At 43.8% G+C, this 22,857-nt stretch overlaps 1 protein-coding gene across 1 annotated transcript in view; it reads right to left on the bottom strand.

The window, feature by feature from the left end:
* FA2H (fatty acid 2-hydroxylase) overlaps positions 1-22,857 on the bottom strand; it is an 83,786-nt gene that overhangs the window by 17,723 nt on the left and 43,206 nt on the right. Inside the window, exon 2 of the mRNA XM_070952964.1 lies at positions 17,036-17,128. Within this exon, the coding sequence (XP_070809065.1) occupies positions 17,036-17,128 (93 nt within the window). The remainder of the gene's footprint in view (positions 1-17,035; positions 17,129-22,857) is intronic.

The following is a 22,857-nucleotide window of genomic DNA, read 5'->3' on the forward strand; positions in this document are numbered from 1 at the left end:
GTCTCACTCACACATTTAAATGTATATAATTAGCTTTGATTAGTATGTGAGAGAGAGGGGTGTAGCAATGCCAATTAAAAAAATATCCATCCCAAGTTTTTAAGTCCTTGAATTGCAAACAACTGATAGTTGTCAACCTGAGTTCTGTTTCCACAATGGGGTGTAGCCAGAGGGCCCAACACATAATTTTTATTTCGTTCTGCCCACAAGTTAAGACAACCCAGAGGAAAGGAAGCATCTTTTATAGTTTATAGCAGTGTTTCTCAACCTTGGAAGCTTGAAGATGGGTGGACTTCAACTCCCAGAATCCCCCAGCCAGCACTGCTGTTCCAACTGTTACTGTTACCTATCAATATCACTGCGTGTATTTGTGCCAGGCAGAAGATTTCACAGGAATCCTGGCTTCAAAAACCTGGAGCACCACTGAATGGCAGCAGAGAGCTGCGAATTTCTTCATCACTCTTTCTAAATTCTGGATGGCTGAAAGATGGCGGCTCTCATCTTTGCACCACAATGGAGTGGTTAAAATTAACCTCAGCTCCAATACTGGAACGGAAGACTGCTTACCACATTCATTCTTTCACAGGGGGAGGGCCTTCTCTGTGGGGGCACCTACCCTCTGGAATCAGCTGCCCCCAGAGATAAGGAGAATCCAAGACCTCGGTGCCTTCCGCCGTGCCCTTAAAACTTTCTTTTTTCAGCAAGCCGGGCTGGCTTAATATATATTTTAAATATTTTTAATTGGTTTGTTATTTTAAATTGGGGCCAAATTAATATATATCTTTTTAATTGTTTTTAATGTTTATATTGTATGTTTTTATCTGGCTGTACACCACCCTGAGTCCCTCGGGAGAAGATGCGGTATATAAATTCGAAATAAAATAAAATAAAATAAATATTTCAGGAGCAAAACTGCCAGAAGTCATATTTACTAAAGCTTCCTGTTTATCAAATCATATGAACATGTCATAATACACATACAGTAAGAAGGAGCTGGGTTTCAGTTGCACAATATGCACTTTTGTGAACCAACCTCCCACAGATGCCACCTAAAATAACGGAAAGTTCAAGATGCAGAATTGTCATGCAAGGAATTTGATCCCTGCCAGCTGTCTTGCCTTTGTGGATGAACTGGGCAAACTTTTCTGGTTATTTATCTTTTCCTCTGCAGATCCCAGTCCATTTCCAGCTCAATTGTCTTTTGCTGGCTTCTTCTCCCCATCACCTCCTTTGCACAATCCTGGTAGATGGACTTCCTAGCCCCTTCTTCCTGGCATTGCATTGGGGTAGAAAGGCCAACGAGGCTAAGCAAAATGGAAACTGCTGAAGAATAGTTGTGGTTCCCATCGCCAGGGGAAGGAAGAAGAAGGAGCTGCCAGCAGCATCTGAGCCGCTCCCCCTTTGGGGTATTTTAGGGAAAATGTTTTGTGGGTGTTATCCTGATAATGGATGAACAAACAGACAGACAGACAGACAGTCTGGAGGCCCTTAGCTTAATTCCTTTCCAACATTCTGTATGCATTGCATTCTACATGCAAGGTGGCAAAATGTATTACAACAAATTATGTATTCTGTGTCAGCAGAACAACAAAGACGGTGAACCTATCCTGCTCATGAATTTGGATAGCGAGATGGGCAGCCTGTAGACATAATAAATAAATAAAAGCAATAAATGTGTGAGTTCAGCAACTGAGGCATTCAAGATTCCTGCAATCTCACCATCTCTTTGCCAACTCTGGAGAAACTGCCAGTGAGGTGCCCGTGAAGTCACCAAGAATTGAATCCTCCCAACAAGAGACTTTCCCTTCCCCAGCTAAAATGAGATTTATTCCACGTTACACACACATGAAACAAATTCCTAATTTGCAAGAAGCTACAATTTAATGTAATGGAAAACACACTGTTATTTGATCAAAAGAGCCTTGATAGTACAGTGGTTTAGTGCACCCTGTCATTAACACAGCTGCCTGCAATTTCTGCTGGTTCGAATCTCTCCAAGGCTCAAGGTTGACTCAGCCTTCCATCCTTTCTAAGGTAGGTGAAATGAGGACCCAGTTTGTGGGGGCAATAAGCTGACTTTGTATAAAATATACAAAAGAATGAAGGCTATTGCTTAGCGCATTGTAAGCCGCCCTGAGTCTCCGGAGAAGGGCGGCATATAAATCAAATTAAAAAAAAAAAAAGGTTTTTTTTTTTTTTTTTTTTTGCTGGGGTGTCATATCCGCCTGCCATTAGATTTGTACTTGGAAGCAGTGGTGAAATCCAAATTTTTTTCCTACCAGTTTTGTGGGTGTGGCTTGGTGGGCGTGGCAGGGAAAGGATACTGCGAAATCTCCATTCCCACCCCACTCTGGGGCCAGCCAGAGGTGGTATTTGCTGGTTCTCCGAACTACTCAAAATTTCCGCTACCGGTTCTCCAGAACTTGTCAGAACCTTCCGGATTTCACCCCTGCTTGGAAGTCCCCTAAAACTGGCTTACCCAAGAAAACTACCAGAACTAACTTTATTAAATTCGCAGATCAAGTGATAGAGATGATCTGTGCGGACCCAGCCCTGGGGGCATTTTCCAGCTGAATCAGGATTGATCAGCTGTGTCTTTATTTCCTCGCTGTTTATGTACTCTTTCCCCCTATTTAAATGGTGTGTCATTACTATAAACTTCCTGGTGTGCCCTGCAAAATGCATCTTGCGACAGAGTTTTTAAAGAGCAGAGTTCGCATGGCTGTTTGTGCACATGGGATGCCGAGTGAGAAAGAGCTGGGAAGACGCATTTCTAGCCTCTTAAGATGTCATGCCCAGATAAAGCTCCCACTTCATTGGCACAGGGACCTAATACAAAGCTTGTTTGTCAATCCAGAGGGATAAAAATTGGTTTCTGCCAGGTCACTGCCCTGCTGATTCAGGGAGAGATGTTGTAAGAACTGCACAGTCAAGAGGCAACTAACTGATGACTAGCTCCCTTTTCAGAAATAGAGGGTGAAGTGTTTTTGTCCGGTGGGACTGGTTTACCAGGGCAACCTGGTCTACCCAATTATGGGACGGAGCCAGTGGTGGGTTGCCCCCGGTTCAGACCGGTTCGCAAGAACCGGTAGTAAAACTGGCGAGAGGCTCCGCCCACTGCTCCGGATGTCATCATCGACGATCTGTGCATGCGATCCCGTTGTGAATCGGTAGTAAAGGTAAGTAGAACCCACCCCTGGACGGAGCATACTGCTTCCGCTTCCGCCTTTCAGCCCCAATCCAGGAGCCTTCGCAGGCAGTCGCTTTCATGACAAACTATTTCTGTGTTGAATGTACGTTTTACCGATAAAGAATTTATTTATTTCTTTGAAGGTAAAACATAAATTCAATATCCTAGAGCAGGGGTGTCAAACTCGACTTCATTGAGGGCCGCATCAGGGTTGCGTTTGGGGCAGGGGGGCTGGGGGTGGCATGGCCAGGGTAGGCGTGGCCAACTTGACATCACCTGTCAAGGTGATGTCAGGGGCGCCTGTGATGGCCCGAGTGCTCTGCCAGCAAACGCAGGTTTCCCAATCTCCGTTTTCGGCTGGGCTGGCCTCCTGCAACCCTCTGCCAGCGAGCTCCATTTTCACTGGCAGAGGGTTGCAGGAGGCCAGCCCAGCTGAAAACAGAGATTGGGAACCTGTTTTCCCTGGCAGAGGCACCACAAGCTGGTCCTTTGCTATTTCCAGATCTAAGCACCCCACGGGCCAGATCCTGCCTGCTGGCCTTGAGTTTGACACCCTTGTGATTCACCAAGGTCAATTATCTTTTGGCTGATTGCAAAAGTTGAACTTCCAAAGATCCACTGGGGTGCTTCGAGGCTACAGAAAATTATCACCATGGTTTTCCTGCTTCTTTTGTCTTTAATAAACCCAAATTACTTGGTGTACTTTTCTGCCCAAAACAAAGCAGCAATTGGCCAAACAGAATGAGGCGGTGAGGACGTCAAGAATTGCACATTCATTTCCATATTTACAGGCAGTACAGGTAAGGAAAGAGAATGGCGAGAAAGAAGTCTCTCAAACCATTTGCAAACCATTTGAGTTGGGAGGGTTTCCAGCTGCAGGAGTGTGGCCCAATAATCAGAAAAAACTGATAATTTAGTCATTTGTTTAAATTAATAGTTTAGAAAATTAAGAATTTAGGGGCTGCCAGAAAGAAGAGGGGGGTCAACCTATTCTCCAAAGCACCTGAAGGCAGGACAAGAAGAAAAGGATGGAAACTAATCAAGGAGAGAGAAACTTTCTAACAGTGAGGACAATTAACCAGTGGAACATCTTGGCACCAGAAATCGTGGGCGCTCCATCACTGGAGGTTTTTAAGAAGAGAATAGACAGTCATTTGTCTGAAATTGTATGGGTTCTCCTGCTTGAGCAGGGGGCTGGACTAGAAGACCTCCAAGGTCCCTCCCAACTCTATACTATTCTATTCTAATCAAGGAGAGAAGCAACCTAGAACTAAGGAGAAAGTTCCTAACAGTGAGGTCAATTAACCAGTGCAATGTCTTGCCTTCAGAAGTTGTGGATCCTCCATCAGTGGAGGTTTTTAAGAAGAGACTGGACCAGCCACTTGTCTGAAATGATATAGGTGGGGGGTTTACATCCAGGCTCCTGGCCCTTTTACACGAGTTCCTGTCTTGCATCGTGAAACATTGCCTGCAGAGATGAATTAAGAATATCCCACACACTGTTGCTAAACCTAAGTGACTTTACCTGGTCTTGGAAGCAAAGCAGAGTGTGATTGGTAGATACCTGAGTGGAAGTGCTGCAGGTATGTTACGAGGTTGAAAAATATTCTCTGGAAAAAAGCATTGTCAAATCTCACCATGCTGCTATCACTTCCCTGGAGCCACTCAGGGGTAAGGTAACCAGATACCTGAACAGATGAAGGAGGGCATGGAAAATTGGACAGGAACAGAGGGGGTCGGGGAAGGAAGATACACTATAGATAGTCCTCCACTTATGCGATCTGGAGCGATTTGCAACCCAGATTCAAAGTTCCAATGTCTTCTCTCACAGGGTCACACGGCCACATTTTGGGCAGATTTACACCCGTCTGCAATGCCCCATGATCATGTGACTACAATTTACAATGCTTTTACTGGAAACTAATGATTACATTTGGTTTCTGGCCAAAACTGCTCCATAGCAAAGAATTATGTAGGTCAGGGGTGGGGAAATGTGGCTCTTTTACAACCTGTGGACTTCAACTCCCAGAATTCTTGAGACAGTCAAGCTTGGCTGTCTCAGGAATTCTGGGAGTTGAAGTCCACAGGTTGTAAAAGAGCCACATTTCCCCACCCCTGATGTAGGTGAAAGACAGGTAGAACCTTGGTAATGGTGGAGTCAAGAGAGGAGTAAGTCTAGAGTCATTACATATCCACAGTTTAAGTCCAACCCCTCTTGAATTCCATTGATTCTTATCTACTGTCAATTTAGTATTCAGCATTGGTTGGTTAAATTCTTGTGTACATGCGTAATAAATTATCTTAACTGGAACTTTATGTCTGGTGTTGATTCTTCTGCCTGACAAATAGCTTTATTTAACGACTGCAGAGTTTGCTTAACAACCACTCAAAAAAGGTCTTAAAATCAGGTCTGGTCATGTGGTCAACCGTGTTACAGCCGTTACTGAAACTGTGGGCTCAGTTAACGTGCTCACAGTGGTAAGTGGAGGATTTCCTGTAATCGTTTAATTTTCTTGGCAAACCATGACGAAATATTCAACGGAGCAACGGCAAAAAAAAAAAATGTACTTAGAGGTTCATGCCTATGAAATTCTTTTTTCAGCCTCAAAAAAACCAGTTTTTCCATCTCAGGAATGTGCCGGAGTCCTTAGGAGGCAAAAGCCTTCTGGCACCACTAAGAGCAGAACTCATTAATTTGCCTTTAGTGCTTATTGGTCAACCTGTGTTCTGCAAAAAAAAAAAAAACAGCTGCTCAGGAAGCTTTTTTGTTTTGCTAGATATATTTTTGTTAGATATTCAAAAAGCTGCGGAATGATTTTGCCTTCAGTGACATGGGCAGCTGTATTATGGTAATTAATTAATTAATTAAAGCAAGCAAGCTACACGAGCAGGACAGAAGACACAAAGAAGGATATGCCCTTCTTCAGTTGGATGTCTGTAACTCTTCAGCTCCAAGTGGCATTTATGACTGATGTCTCTCCTGGCAGTCTAGACCAAAAGCTTCCAAACTTGGCAACTTTAAGATTTGTGGACTTCAACTCCCAAAATTCCTCAGCGAGCTGTGTGTTTCTAAGTCTACAAGTCTTAAAGCTGCTAAATTTGGAGACCCTGTCCTGGTCTAGGCCAGAAGCAGTTACTGTAATCCAAGAACATGGAGTATTGGGTTCTACTAGGAGCAAGGTTGGGATTTACAACCCAAGAGCTTCAGCCAGTACCTTCCTTTCAAACTGGACACCAAGAGATACAGTTGTGCTCGTAAGTTTACATACCCTGGCAGAATTTATGATTTCCTGGCCGTTTTTCAGAGAAGATGAATAATAACACAAAAACTTTCCTTTCACTCATGGTTAGTGTTTGGCTGAAGGCATTTATTATCAATCAACTCTTGTATTTACTCTTTTTCAATCTTAATGACAACAGAAAACGACCCAAATGACCCTGATCAAAAGTTTACATACCCTGGTGTTTGTGGCCTGATAACATGCACTCAGGTTGACACAAAGGGGTGTGAATGGCTATTAAAGGTAACCATCCTCACCTGTGAACTGTTTGCATGTAATTAGTGTGTGTGTATAAAAGGTCAGTGAGTTTCTGGCCTCCTGACAGACCCTTGCATCCTTCATTCAATGCTGCATTGACTTTTTTGGATTCTGAGTCATGGGACTCAAATCAAAAGAATTGTCAAAGGATCTGCGGGAAAAGGTAGTTGAACCAGGGGTGAAATGCTCCTGGTTCGGACCGGATCGCCAGATCCGGTAACGATGGAGGCAGGTGGTTCAAAGAACAGATAGCAAAAATCCCTCCCCCCCTCACATGCCCAGCTGAGCCGCACAATCATCAGAGGCTTTTTTTTTTACTTTTAAAAGCATTTTTTCTACAACCTCTTCGGCGGAAAAAATGCTTTTAAAAGTAAAAAAAAAAAAGCCTCTGATGATCGCGCGGCTCAGCTGGGATCGTCAAAGGCTTTTAAAAGAAAAAAACCCTTTTTTTCTTTTAAATGCCTCTAAGGATCAGGCAACTCAGCTTGGATCGTCAGAGGCATTTAAAAGAAAAAAGTCTCTGCCGATCAGGCAACTCAGCTGGGATCGTCAGAGCCTTTTGAAAGCATTTTTTTACAACCTCTTCACCGAAGAGGTTGTAGAAAAAATGGTTTTAAAAGTAAAAAAAAAAAAAATGGCCATGCCCACCCAGTCACATTACCCCCACAAGACATGCCCACAGAACCCACAGTAACAAATTTTAAGATTTCACCACTGAGTTGAACTGTATAAAACAGGAAAGGGACATAAAAAGATATCCAAGGAATTGAGAATGCCAATCAGCAGTGTTCAAACTCTAATCAAGAAGTGGAAAATGAGGGGTTCTGTTGAAACCAAACCACGGTCAGGTAGACCAACTAAACTTTCAGCCACAACTGCCAGGAAAGTTGTTCGGGATGCAAAGAAAACCCCACAAATAACTTCAGGTGAAATACAGGACTCTCCGAAAACATGTGGTGTGGCTGTTGCAAGAGGCACAATAAGGAGGCACTGGAGGAAAGATGGGCTGCATGGTCGAGTCGCCAGAAGAAAGCCATTACTACCCAAACGCCACAAAGTATCCCGCTTACAGTACGCCAAACAGCACAGAGACAAGCCTCAAACCTTCTGGCACAAAGTCCTTTGGAGAGATGAGACCAAAATTGAGCTTTTAGGCCACAACCATAAACGCTACGTTTGGAGAGGAGTCAACAAGGCCTATGATGAAAAGTGCACCATTCCTACTGTGAAACACGGAGGTGGATCGCTGATGTTTTGGGGATGCGTGAGCTACAAAGGCACAAGGCATGTGGTCAGAATTGATGGCACGATGAATGCAGTATGTTATCAAAAGATACTGGAGGACAATTTGCATTCATCAGCCCGGAAGCTGCACATGGGACGTACTTGGACATTAGGACATGACAATGATCCTAAACACAAGGCCAAGTCGACCTGTCATTGGCTACAGCAGAATGAAGTGAAGATTCTGGAGTGGCCATCTCAGTCTCCTGACCTCAATATCATTGAGCCACTCTGGGGAGATCTCAAACATGCAGTTCATGCAAGACAGCCCAAGAATTTACAGGACCTGGAGGCTTTTTGCCAGGAAGCTTTATCATCTGAGCAGCTTTATCATCTGAGAAGATAAAGAGCCTCATCCACACATACCACAAAAGACTTCAAGCTGTCATTGATGTTAAAGGGGGCAATACACTGTATTAAGATTATGTAAACTTATGATCAGGGTCATTTGGGTAGTTTCTATTGTCATTATGATTGAAAAAGAGTAAACACGGTTGATTGATAATAAATGGCTTCAGCCAAACACTAACCATGAAAGGAAAGTTTTCGTGTTATCATTCATATTCTCTGAAAAATGGCCAAGAAATCATAAATTCTGCCAGGGTATGTAAACTTATGAGCACAACTGTACCAACGCATGGCCAAAAATTTGTTTCCTTTTGCTTCCTGGCCCTAGTTGGGAGGGGTAATAGTAGGAGAAACATCTGACTTTCTCAGGGAAACACAGGTTCCATGGGATGGCAACGGTTGCTCCCAGGTTCCACGAAAGTCTAAGTCGCTTTCTGGTTTCTATACATTGATTATTTATTTATGTATTTATTTATTAACTAGCGGAGTACCTGTGATCCACTACGAAATTATGTGATCAGGCTTGATAAATCGACACTTACAGCTCGAAAATAAATGAGTAGTTATGATCAGCCTCTCCTCTCCCCTTCTCTCTCCCAGCCTTGCCTCACAGAGGCCTTCCCTATCCTATCCCCCTTCTCTCCCTCAGGCTTTCCTCATAGAAATCTCTCCTATCCTATCCCCTTTCTCTCCCTGAGGCTTGCCTCATAGAAGCCTCCCCTATCCTATCCCATGCTTGCTGCTGTGAAAGTAAAACTGAAACTCGTCTCCTCTGCTTGTGTTTTGCATATGGAACAGATTTTTTTCAGGTGGGGAGGGGGGAGTAGGACTCTTTAGCATTAGAGCGTGTTAATAATAATATAGGAAATACTAATGCTTTGATGGTCATTTCGAAAAATCCTTTCTTAGTGAGCACCTAGAAGCCAAGAGGAACATATGTGGCAAATTTCAAGTTTGTAGGCTTTATTGTACTGAAGATTTTGTTATGATGTGTGAGTGATATCTTGCTTTTATGTACAGTATATATATAGATTAATGTTAAACTAAAGCTTCTTTTGGCAGCTTGTTCAAAGTAACATTTCCAAAAGAACTTGAGATAAAGGTACTTAGACCCAACATACTTTATTGGATTACAGATAGTCCTAATTTATGACCATTCATTTAATGAACATTCAAAGTTACGACAGTGCTGAAAAAAGTGACTTATGACTAATCCTTGCACCATCAACCTTCGGGCATCCCTGCTTTCACATGATCAAAATGTTGAGCACTTGACACTGGAATGTATTTACAACGGTTGCAACATCCTAGGGCATCATGCGTTTGCCACTGGTGTCCTTCCCAGGGGAGCTTCCAACAAGCAAAGTCAATGGGGGAAGTCTGATTCACTTAAGAACTGTCACATGCTTTATTTAATGACAGGTTGATTTGCTTAACAACCACAGCAATAAATAAATAAATAAATAAATAAATAAATAAATAAATAAATAAATAGGATTTTAAAAAACTAGGCACAACTCAAAATGGCTGCCTTGTTTACCAGAGGAAGTTCTGGTTCCATTTGCAATCTTAAATTGTTGAGTAGTATTACCTGTAGGAAGTGAGTTGTTGTGTAAGTTTGCACAACACTCAGCAAACCAAGTAACTGGATTGTATTTGCACAATAGATTCTTGTATATCTTGAGAAAGTTTGAGAAATCACTCTTCCTGACCGGAATTTTACTTGTGGTTTTGGGTTTTTGCACTTGAGGTTATGTTAACGTTAAATTCCTGTTAAGAAAATTTATTGCTCAAGTCTATTCATGTGAATCTAGTCAACCAACAGCCAATGCTCAACTGGTACTAGATAAGAGTTAATGGAACTGAATTGGGGCTGGACTTTGATAGCTTGCTGGACTCTAGGCTGCTTCCTCTCTTGACTCCAACCTCAGGCCCTGCCTCGTCTTCTCCTACATGGGCTTATGACAGTTGCAGAGTCCCAGGGTCCTGTGATGGCCACTTGCGACCTTCCCGGCCGGTTTCCAAAAACAAAGTCATTGGGGGGAAACTGGATTGGCTTAATGACCACGTGTTCACTTAACAATTGCAGTGATTTAACAACCATGGCCAAAAAAAGGTCATAAAATCAGGCATCTCACGGAACAACATTGCTTAGGAATGAAAATTCTATCATATCATAAGGGTCATAAGTCAAGGAGTACCTGTACACTTTTATTATGTCAATGTTTATACTATTACCTATTACAATCACCGACATGCTCTGCTCTGCTCTATGCTATTACTGTTATGCCTCAATGTTTCTTTCTTAAGCCTGTTCTGCCTTAAGTCCCCCCTCTCTCTTCTTCTTTCTCTGTTAATGGCCAGCATGTAGCACTCTTGAATCTTTTGTCCAGCTGGCCTCTCCACTTCTTTTCCTCTCTTATGGACCCTCCACTCCTTCTGAAGGAATAATGCCTTTTGTTTGTGTGCTGCCCCCTTCCCCCCTCTCACACAGACACATGCACACACACACAGCAAGAGTTCTACAGGTGTTTATTTAATGCCTCCCCACCATTCCCCCCAAACAGGTCCTCAGAAAGCCCCCCGGCTGTGCAGGTCCGGATTCCGAGTTCAGCACAGCAAGGGTCACTGGGTAACTGAGTCCAACGGGCAACACACAAAGTCCAGGAAAGGAATCCACAAGTCAAAATGGGTCAGGATACACAGCACAAGCACACAAGGCACAAAACTGGGCATGTTGCTCCAGCACATGTTGCTCAAGTCCTCAGGGCAGGATGGCAATGCCAGGGCAGCCCATCACGAGAGGCGAGGTTGCCTCCTGATGTGTAGCTTAGCTGGTCGGCATTGTGCCTGTCTCCTCTCTGGACTACTGTAATGCTCTCTACATAGGGTTCCCCTTGAAGAGCACTCGGAGGCTCCAACTGGTCCAGAATGCGGCCGCGTGGGTGATTATGGGGGCGACATGGCGCACCTATGTAACACCTCTCCTGCGCGAGCTGCACTGGCTCCCGGTGGTCTTCCGGGTACGATTCAAGGTGTTGGTTACCACCTTTAAAGCACTCCATGGCTTAGGACCGGGGTATATACGAGATTGCCTTCTGCCACCAATGGCCTCCTACCGGCCAATACGCTCCCACAGGGAGGGGCTCCTCAGGCTGCCGTTAGCCAAACAATGTTGGCTGGCGACACCCAGGGTGAGAGCCTTCTCTGTGGGGGCACCAGCCCTCTGGAATGAGCTGCCCCTAGAGGTCCGTATGATCCCCAACCTGCGTACCTTTTGCCGCACCCTGAAGACTCTCTTATTCCAACAAGCTGGGCTGGCCTAATAGGAATTTTTAAATTGGGTGTTTGTTAGTTTTTAAATTTTATGGGCCAAATTTTATATATTTGTTTTTTAAATTGTTCTTAAATTTTGTGGTTTATATGTGTTTTAATATGGCTGTCCTTTGGGAGAAGGGCGGTATAGAAGTGCAATAAATCTAATCTAATCTAATCTCTCTGCCCTACGTGTCCTTGGATCGGGAAGGTGTGTGGACTCTACCTCCTCATTGCTAATGGGTGGCAGACGCTCCCATCCTTGCCTGGAACTTCTTGGCTGACTTTGCTGCAGCTGTATCTCGCCTTGCTCGGTCTCAGCCTGTCACTCATCTGATTGACCCAGCTGAGGCTGCTCGTCAGGCTAGCCATTCTCTGAGCCCCGATCCTGACCCACACTTGGCTCCACACTTTCCTCTGCCAACGCATACTCACCCTCCTCCTCCGAATTGGCGTCCAGAGAGGAACCCGGGGGTTGGATCCATGACAGTTTTGACTGCTATAATCTGTTTGAAGGCGGCTGCAGAATTCCAAAACTCGCCTCTCCTCTGTTCCCCTCCCACACCCGTCTCAAAGTGGCAGTTTTACTGACCACTCTGCCCTGGAAAGGCAGCTCAAATGGGTGGGAGGGAAGGCAGGTAGGCAGCTGCAGTTTGGTTAAGCAGCCTGCTCTTCCAGACTCACTAACCACAATAGTGAAAAAAAAAAAAAACGACTCCCACTCAGTGCCTTGGCTTTTCTTCACGTACACACACACACCCCATTCCTAATTTGATAATTTGCAAAATGGAAATCTGTCCTAGGACAAGGGCATGATATGCATTTTCATGGACCTACAGCGACGGCTTGAGCACCAGGTGCCAACTGGGCCCAGACACATCTTGGGGGCCTTCTGAATTGCCACTCACCCCTTTGGTTGTCTCATGTGTGGACTACTATAATGTGTTCTACATGGAGCTGCCCTTGAAGCCCACTCAGATGCTCTGGTTGGTCCAGGATGCAATGCCCAGCAGTTCAGTTATGGGCATGCCTCACTATGCCCATCTGCAATGAGACTTCTGGATGCACTTAGGAGGTTAACTTAACTTCCCATTTTACGACCTTTATTTATTTATTTATTTACTTACTTATTTATTTATTTATTTATTACAGGTATTTATGTGCCGCCATTCTCCCGAAGGACTCAGGGCGGTGAACACAAGTTAAGAAACAAGTACAATAAAATCATAATTTAATCCAAATAATTAATTAGTAGTAAATAATAAAGCCCGGAATCAGTCTCAGCCTATTTGTTTGAAAAGCCAAGTCTTCAAGTCCCGACAGAAGGAGCGGAGATCAGGAGCTTGCCACAGTTGTTAAGTGAATCACTGCAGGTTAAGTTAGTAACAAGGTTGTTAAGTGAATCTGCCTTTCCCATTGACTTTGCTTGTCAGAAGGTCGCAAAAGGGGATCATGTGACCCCGGGACATTGCAATGGTCATAAAAATGAACCAGTTGCCAAGTATATGAATATTGGTCATAAGTGTAAAAAATAGTCATAAGTCACTTTTTTCAGTGCCACGGCAATTTTGAATGGTCACTTAATGAACTTTTGCAAGTCGAGGACTACTAATGTATTATATCTAATATATAATCAATATTGCATTATATTACATTGCATTCACAGTATAGAGTCTGTTTTATTATATTCTAAACTAGTCTAGAAGGCCTTAGAAAGTCCCTAGAGGGAACCTAGAACCTCACTCCTTTCAAGGAAATTTTTAGAAATGGATTATTCTGGTTGCGAATAGCTTTTGTTTTCCTGCCAATAAGAGTGTATGCAGCATTGTGCTTGTGTCAGTTATTTGGTGTTTTCTCTAGCGGCATTTGAATTTGAGTGTCGGTCATTTTGACCGCAGATCTTTGTTAATATATATTTTTTTTATAATGTTGGGAGCAGGTTTTCTGCCAAAAAGAGTGTGATTTGGTGATCCAAACTTCGAAGAAACTGTTCTAAAATGGTATGGAGAAGCAGAGAGAGATCTGAGTGAAGTGGAATCGGATTGTGACGATTTGTAATGAACGATGAGGAGCCCATCGCCGCTGCTGTTTCTGACATCAGCGATGATGAAGCTCCCAATGAAATTGATGACCAGTACAATCTATGTCGTGCAATAATTTGTATGGCAAGAAAACATTCAAATAGTCTTCTGCACCTTTTGGAAACAATAGATCCAGAACTGCTAGTCACAATATTATTGTGCAATGACCTGAATTATGGCCAGCAGCTAGAAATCTCGGAAATTCGCCTACTCCTCTAGAGATTTGGAAATTATTATTTTCTAAAGAAATTATTAGTGTCAATGTTAGGATATGGTTTGAGCTTAACAAGTTGTCCAGGCAATATATGTGTTCTGTGACTTTAATATGAATATGTATTGTGTGACTTTAAAGTTTTCCTGCTGATTCATTGTAATGCTGAGTCATGCTGTAATTAGTTGTGAATGTATTTAAGAAAGGTACTGTAAAGTATTCAGTTGATGATAAGCTACCATTGTGTGTGGAGTTGCAACCATTGTGCTATCATCGGTTGGATGGATCTGCTACCATCGTGGTTTGTTACCAGAGCGAGTTTGTTATTTTAACCAACTACTGTTTGTGTGGTAAGAAGATTTTGTATCACTGGACTGATTTAACTGGCAAAGACTTGGATTGATTTAAAGACTATGAGATTGTTTTTTTCACTATAAAGTAAACTTTTGATAAACCAGTTTGCACATCTCTTATTCATTGCTCTCAGCAACGTTTCTCTGTGCTCTACACTCTGCTGGTTGGTAACACAACAACAATATCCTTAACAGTCATCATTCAGTGGACCAATGTAAAAATTAGAGTAGAAAGATTGAAGTTCAAGGATGGAGAAACAAAAAGTGGCCTGCACAATGTGGATTTGATAAAGATCAATACATTTTTTTTGGTTTACGGCTTTATACATCAATTTTTAGATCCAACCATGAAAACATTGAATGTCTTTTTGCTACTGAGGTCATTATGACTTTTGTCTGTAGTAGCTTAGCCAAAATAGTACGTCTGTGGTTAAGGTTATGCCTTTGTAGATCTGTGGCACTTTTCAATGGACTCCCAAACAACTATGATTGCATTGTGTATTTCCATAAACAAACTTTGGACTCAGCCAGATACAAAGGGCCTGAAGATGGCTTTCCACCTCCTCACTAGAGAAGCTTCCAAGAAAGTATGTCAGCCACCCACAAAGAGGAATGCCAGCCCCATCCTACCAGTTCTTGTGTTATTTTGCAGGAGAGATTGAAAGGTGATGACTCAAGTAATGACTCACAGTGGGAAGGGAAGGGAAGGTCTCCTGATTTGGCCAGGTAGTGCACTTCAATCTGAAGAACCTGCTCCTCTTTCCCCATGACCTCCTTCCTGTAGGCTAGTCTATGATATGGCTAGTCTAGAGAACAGAAGGACTACTAGGAGGTGACATGATAGCTGTGTTCCAATATTTGGGGGGGGGGTTCACAAGGAAGAGAGGGTCAATTTATTTTCCAAAGCACCTGAAGGCAGGACAAGGAACAATGGATGGAAACTAATCCAAGAGAGAGGGCAACCTGGAACTAAGGAGAAACTTCCTAACAGTGAGGACAATTAACCAGTGGAATGGAAGTTGCCTTCAGAAGTCGTGGGCGCTCCATCACTGAAAGTTTTTAAGAAGAGACTGGACAACCACTTGTCTCAAATGTAGAGGGTCTCCTGCTTGAGCACGGGGCTGGATTAGAAGACCTCCAAGGTCCCTTCCAACTCTATTCTGTAACTAACTAAGGACTTGGCTAGACAGACTAGCATCCAGGTTTTTTGCTTTGCCCCATCTACCTTCTCCCCAACAGCTTCCTTGTCAGCTACCCTATTCATCTCTAGCTCCTTTTGTGTAGTGACCACCTGGATATGGGCCACACAGCAGGAGGCTGATTTAATTAGCTGAGATCACAACAGGATTCAGCAACAATCCAGAAGATCTCAGCCCCAACTGCAGAAAGGAAGGGCAATTATGCCAAATTGGACACTGCCATAAGGGGGGGGGAAATCAGCATCAGACTAAAAAAAACCCAAAAATAGAAACAGGGAAGGCATGGAAACACTATTATTGGCCAATTTTTTTCCCTTTTCCACAATGCGGAGCACCTTACTCAGCAAGGAAAGTCAGACAGAGATCCATCAAACATATTTATACAATTTATTTTAGAGAAAAGTTGCTGAGGTTTTATGAAAAGGATCAACAAAGTCAAGTTCCATGATCAAAGCCTCACCCCTTTAACCTGTGCTACAGGTGCCATTTTGACTTTTTGGGACACCCACCCTGTAAAATCACTTGCTGAATGGAGTACTGCAGGCGAACTCACTGCTCACTCCAGGAGTTTGATTATGACGGGGCTCAAGGTTGATTCAGCCTTCCGTCTTTCCGAGGTGAGTAAAATGAGGACCCAGATTGTTGGGGGCAAGAGGCTGACTCTGTAAACCACTTAGAGAGGGCTGGAAAGCACTGTGAAGCGGTATATAAGCCTAAGTGCTATTGCTATGGCTATCCCTCTCCAGTTATTGCTGTTCATCCAGTTTCACCTCTTTTGTAACTGTACATTTGGTTTTTCTTGCCTAAGTGTAAAACCTCACTTTTCTCACCACTGAATTTCATTTTGTCAGATAGGGCCGTGTTCATAATAGGGCCCGGTATAAGCCTAAGGGATATTGCTATTCTCCTCCCTCCCTTCTTCCCTCCCTCCCTTCTTTCCTGTGCACAATGATTAAAATCAGTGGTGGGTTTCAAAAATTTTTACTACCCGTTCTGTGGGCGTGGCTTGGTGGGTGTGGCTTGGTGGGCGTGGCAGGGGAAGGATACTGTAAAATCTCCATTCCCACCCCAAACCAGGAGAAAGTTACTGCAAAATCCTCGTTTCCTCCCAATCAGCTGGGACTTGGGAAGCAGAGAATAGATGGGGGCGGGGCCAGTCAGAATTTTTACTAGCAGTTCTCTGAATTACTCAAAATTTCCACTACCGGTTCTCCAGAACTGGTCAGAACCTGCTGAAACCCACCTCTGATTAGAATGCAGTATTGCCAATAGTTTGAATCTCACTAGGTTCAAGGGTGTATAACTATACGTCCAGGGTAAAAGGGTAATAGCCAGGGAGCCTATTTAAATCTGACATGGAGGAATGAAGCAGAAAGGAAATCATTTAATCTTTTTTCACTCTTGCCACTTTAATCGTTAATCTTTCTCACATTCTGCGATGATGTTAACAGGTTCTGCAGCTTGGCTTTCAATTGTCAGTGGAATTCCCCTTTGTCTTTCCATCAAGTCTCTTACCTTATCTTCATTGACTGATGCCAATCTAGGTTTCCCGGACACGACAGGAGCTGAGGCTTCAGAGGAGGTAGAGTTCGATGTCTTTGCACAAGTCTGCAAGAAAAAGCATAGGAACCAATTCAGTCCATTTTTGTGGTTGGCAACTTCAGTTTGTGATAGGACAATGAGTCTCAAAAATAGCCTTGAAGACCTTTTGCTTCTCATCCAAAAAGTTTCTTCAGTTCTGCTGAAGAAGTTTCTTGAATGAGACATGAAACATCTCAACCATGACCTGGATGACGAAGAATCTCCATAGACTTTGGAGTCCAGAATTTTTTCTCTTCCATTGATTCTTTTAAATTCAATCTTTCTATCTATGAAGAAAGGCTGCAATGCAATTCAAGTGGGCATCTCAGCTGCATCCAGAAACAAACCAGTGTACAGAGTCAAGGACCTACCAGTTGTATAGGAAATGGCTTGCACTGATCCTCAGTTGTATTCTGGAATTCCTAACAATAACGGTAGTTTGATCATGGTTACCCAGAGTTATACAGAGTGGTGGAAGCCTTCTTCTGTTGATGTTCTACGTTCAACCAGAAGACAGATGTCTATTTGTTGGACCAGCTTTCATTTAAACTTCACAGTGAGCGCTGCCTCTTTCAATTTTGAAATTCTATCACTCAAGATTTCCACTGTAACTTTAAAAGTCTTCAGCTATCTAAGGCTGTCTCCCTGAGGGGCCACATCGCATTACAAAGTTGCTCAGATGTGAAGTTCTACAGCAGAGGCCCTTCTGAAGATACCTCGCAAAGGTCTTCCCTTAGGAGTGATGATTGGTCCCCAGTCCTTCCAATTTTAGATGCACGCTTTTAATCAAGCTGTATTATTATTGGGTGTAACCCAATCAATCAATTTTATTATGGCCTTCAGCCAGCAAATTCTGCTTGTAATTTACAGCTCTGTACTAGCAATATTTTCAGTCTCTTTTCAATGCCTCCCACCCAACAGGCTTCCCCACCCCACCAAAAAATTCCAAAATCTAAATTCCCAGAAATAAAGAAAAAGAGTGAACCTTTCCAAAAAAAGCACAGCACAATCAGTTCACAGTCAGGTGCTGTTTGTACAGTTATGCGAGGAAAGGAAATCTTACAGATAGACCTCGACTTACGACCAGTTTCATGAATTGCTGAAGTTGGAACCCTACGGACCCTCCTCAGGTTTTAGAGCAGTGTTTCTCAACCTTGGAAGCTTGAAGATGGGTGGACTTCAACTCCCAGAATCCCCCAGCCAGCGCTGAAACCTGGGGAATTCTGGGAGTTGAAGTCCACCCATCTTCAAGCTACCAAGGTTGAGAAACACTGTTTTAGAGGAAGCCTGAAAGACTGCCAGGAAAAGGACTGTCAAAACAAGAAGGAAGCATTCACTTGTTCTCAACCACTTCATCATCCCTCAGATGGCAAACCTTTTCAGGACCGAGTGCCCAAACTGGCATGCACTGGAGCCCCGGAAACTCGAAGACCAGCTGGACGGTGGACATGAATGTGCTGGCTACCTGGTCTTTGGGTTGCCGGGGCTCCAGCACACATGAAGATCAGCTGGCAACGGCATGCGTGCCCACAGAGAGGGCTCTCCGTGCCACCTTTGGCATGTGTGCCATAGACTTGCCATCACGGCCTCAGGCTGTTTCCCCAAAAAAACTGGATTGGCGGACACTGGATAGTGAGTGGCCCAGAGAGAAAAGGGGGATTTTAATTTTGCAGCTTTTCACGCGAAAACTTCAGAACTGGCTTTGCTTTCTACTGTGCCTATATGGCTCTATCAGTAAAGTTAGATTCTTGGTAAAATGATGTTCCAGGAGTTTCCTCTGCTGCATGTTCCAACAGGACAGTTGAGAAATCCTGTTGCGGGATCACGTCCCATCCCCTCTGATTGCTTCCATCGGCCTATGTGTAGATGAATATCTTCTCCCTCCAGGAAATGGAGATATTGTATATTTAGGACATATACCTGCTCCATGCTCTGAGGGCCTGGAATGAAAGGTGAGCCAAGGGAATAAAAGAACTGGTTCTTTGCACTCTGTAAGAGTATCACCTCTAGAGCAGAAGGAACATCCAGTTCTGGGATCATGTCCGAAATATACCATAACTCAGTGGTGGGATTCAGCCAGTTCGCACCTATTCTGGAGAACCAATTGTTAACTTTCTAAGCAGTTCAGAGAACCGGTTGTTGGAAGAAATCTTATTTTGTTTTTTTTTTCCACTTTACATGGCTAATCCTGTAAGGAAGGCAGGAAGGAAACATTCTGGTGTTGTTTCTAGCCTAATCTTTATTGCCCTGCTTACAGAAACTGCCTCTGGTTAACCCTTATTACATTGTAACAGCTAAAGTGAAGCACTCATCGACGTGAGTGACGTTGAGTTGGCCACGCCCACAAGGTCACATGACCACCGAGCCACGCCTACCCAGCTGGTCATTAGGTCAGAGAACCGGTTGTTAAATTATTTGAATCCCGTAACTGCCATAACTCCATTCCCCGGACTGGAGGGAGAAAACTTCTCCCAGCTTCCTGAAGCAACCTTCAAACCATTCTTTGCTCAAAGCAGTGGCTGAGGCATTATTTCCACGAAGATCTGCAACACAGCTAAGTGTTTGAAAGGTAGAAGTTGTCCCTGTTCATTCCAGATGTTTGGCATCCTCCCACCAATGCACCGGTCGCCAAAGTCCTTTGGCAGCCCCTCCCAGTTTGCACCTCAGCATTGATGTTTGGTGGGGACAGGAGACAGGATATCTCTGGCTATCATCCCAGGCTGTGTTGTGGCTCCGTTACTTAAGCCTGTGTCATCAGCAGGAGAGGACTCCGAGAGTGAAGGAGAGGAGTTGGCAAGGCCTCCCTCTCCAGGACCCTCCTCTCTGGCAATGCCTTCGGTGTCCGCCGAAGGGCAAGAGATAGGGCCGGGGCCAAGCAAGTCCACGCAGCCACAGGTGGACAGAGATGAGGGTAATGAATCTTGGCTGGATCCTCGGCAGCATCGCAGAGATAAGCGCGCGCAACAGAAGAAGAGGCGTGCCAGAGATTAGGCTGAGTCACTGGACCACACCCCACAGGGTATAAAAGGGGGTGAGGTGGCCATTCAGACTCTGTGACGGACAAAACTAACTACTATCGAGTCACATTGCATCTTTGGAAACAACATTATCGGCCTTGGATTTATTTTATGAAATGGACAATTCTTGACTGTGTGTATTTTGTTTATTGAGTAAAAGTTCTTGGCAAGCAGATACTGGGTTGCTGCCAAGCATCTTATTGGAAGAATTGGTTGTCTGCCAGTTTATTTAACCCCTGGCTGTCTGTTTGTGTGCATGTGTGAGACGGGGACAGAACAAACTGGTCCAAACTCTTGCCTGGGTTCTCGACCATAGGGATTCACCTCTGCAAAGCTAGATGTACCACATGGCTCCCCCTAAGTCACATTTTCCCACTTTTAGTAGACTAGATTGGAAGCACTGGAAGCTCTCAGGTTGACAGCTTAATGCCTGGAGGGATACCTAGGCAGCAAAGGTTGCTGGGCTGCATCTGTGAACCCACCCCACCAAGGTGAGACGTCAGCATTCCTTCTAGGAAGCTGATCGGAAACCACAGTTCCTGGTAGCCCCAAGCTGATCCATGAAAAAAGATTCAAGATCCACAGCTGCAAAGTATGACAGAAGGTACCAGCTTTGGAGTCCTACAAAACTATTCCATCAGGCTGGATTTGAAATTTTGCTCTGGATCACATGACCAGGAAGGAAGAGATGGGGATGGGACGGAGGGAGGGAGGAGCCACAGACTGGAGAACTCATCTATATTTCCAGCACAACTTTCCCAACTGGGATGCAATTTCCTGATTTTTGCCTTCTTGGCAGCTGTGGTTGGATCCGGCCCATTTTTAAAGTTCAACTTTCTTTTGCCCACTTCTCTCCATATAGAGAATTTAGAACACAGAATAACAGAGTTGGAAGGAACTTTGGAGGTCATCTTATCCAATCCCCTCCTCAAGCAGAAGACCCTAGACCAGTGTTTCTCAACCTTGGAAGCTGCTGGCTGGGGGATTCTGGGAGTTGAAGTCCACCCATCTTCAAGCTACCAAGGTTGAGAAACACTGCCCCAGATCATTCCAGGCAAATGGCTGTCCAGTCTCTTCTTCAAAACCTCCAGTGATGGAGGACCCACAACTTCTGAAGGGAAGCCATTCCACCGGCTGATTGTTCTCACTGTCAAGAAATTTCTCCTTATTTCTACGATGCTTTTCTCCTTGATTAGTTTTCATCCATTATTTGTTGTCCTGCCTTCAGATGCTTTGGACAATAGGTTGACCCCCTCTTCTTTGTGGCAGCCCCTCAGATATTGTCCATCATGTCACCCCCCTAGTCCTTGTCTGTTTAATTTAATTAATTAACAATTTAATTTAATTTAGTCCCTGTCTGTTCAATTTTAGAAGCATTATCCTGCTGACAGCCAGCATTCTGAGCCCTTTCACCCAACTGTTTTGCAATATTTGGAATATTGTTTGGGGAAAAAAAAAGAATGAGGAAGAAGCAAAAAACAGCCAAGAGGTCGCCAGCTAATAGTGCAAGGAAAAGTGCAAGGAAAAGGAAAAGGAAAAGAAAAGCAGGGGGAAAATACAACAAAGTATCTTCTGGTTTTCTTTACAGAAGTTATAAATACAATTATAAATTTACCTGTTACTTTATGGTTACAATATAACGCTCTTTTTTCTATGACCTATCCTATCTATTCATCAAGCCATAAATCATAAGTTCATTTTTTTCCTATTTTATATAAAAAGTCCATAAATTGTTTCCAGTCAGCAGTAAACATATTGTCTTTTTTCTAATACAACGTGTCAATTTTTTTCTCCCTAGCAAGTTCCTTAGCAAGTTCCATATTTCTGGTCACGATTATATATAAATCTTTAAACTCCTTTGAATCAGGGTTTGCTTTCGAGTCCAGAATTTTTTTTACAAATCCACCAAAGATGATAAAATGACCCTTCTTGTTTACATTTCATTGTTGACCCCAATGGGTGTGTGTGTGTCAAGTTACACCTGGAATTTATGGGCAAGGCTGTTCCCTTGGCTATGAAAGCACAAAGTCCATGAATCCTTCCTTCTGTCTTGGCAAAGTTCACAAGAATTGAGCTCAGGAGCAAGGAGAGCTGGCTGTCTTTCTATCCAGAGACCGACAAATATTTTGGGGTGGTGTAGAAAGAAAAATCAGGTCAAATAGTCTGCAATGGCCTCTTTTCAACCACAGGAAAAGGGGTTTTTGAAAGCTCAATCAATCAATCAGATTGATTATCAATCAATCAATCAATCAGAACAGAGCTGGAAGGGACCTTGGAGATCTTCTAGTCCAACTCCCTGCTCAAGCACCATTTCAGACAAGTGGCTGTCCGGTCTTTTCTTAAAAACCACCAGTGATGAAGCACCTACAACTTCTGAAGGCCAGCTGTCCCACCGGTTCATTGTTCTCACTCAACCTTCTGACTATGAGCTAAGATGGAGGAAGCTCCTCCAGATACACCTGATGAATTCCAGCCTCAGGGGAGTCTCGTGGATCAAAGAATATTTCGGACAGCTGGAGACAGCAGAAAATGCGGGTTGGCTTCGTAATCTCCTCCCAACCCTAGATTACATAAGGCTGAGCGCAGAATAGGACAGAGGAAGTCTGCAGGGCTTCATACATGAAGGCCAAGCCTGGCCTTGGTTGCCTTCCCTGGGGCAGGCTCCATTTAAGAGCCACCGAGACCCAGCAATTTGCCTGACCCCCTTCGGGGCTGATATTCCTCTTGAGCATCTCCTCC

This window comes from Pituophis catenifer, unplaced genomic scaffold (assembly GCF_029215685.1).
Source record: "Pituophis catenifer annectens isolate HBS135680 unplaced genomic scaffold, rPitCat1.0.hap2 SCAF_13, whole genome shotgun sequence".
NCBI lineage: Eukaryota > Metazoa > Chordata > Lepidosauria > Squamata > Colubridae > Pituophis > Pituophis catenifer.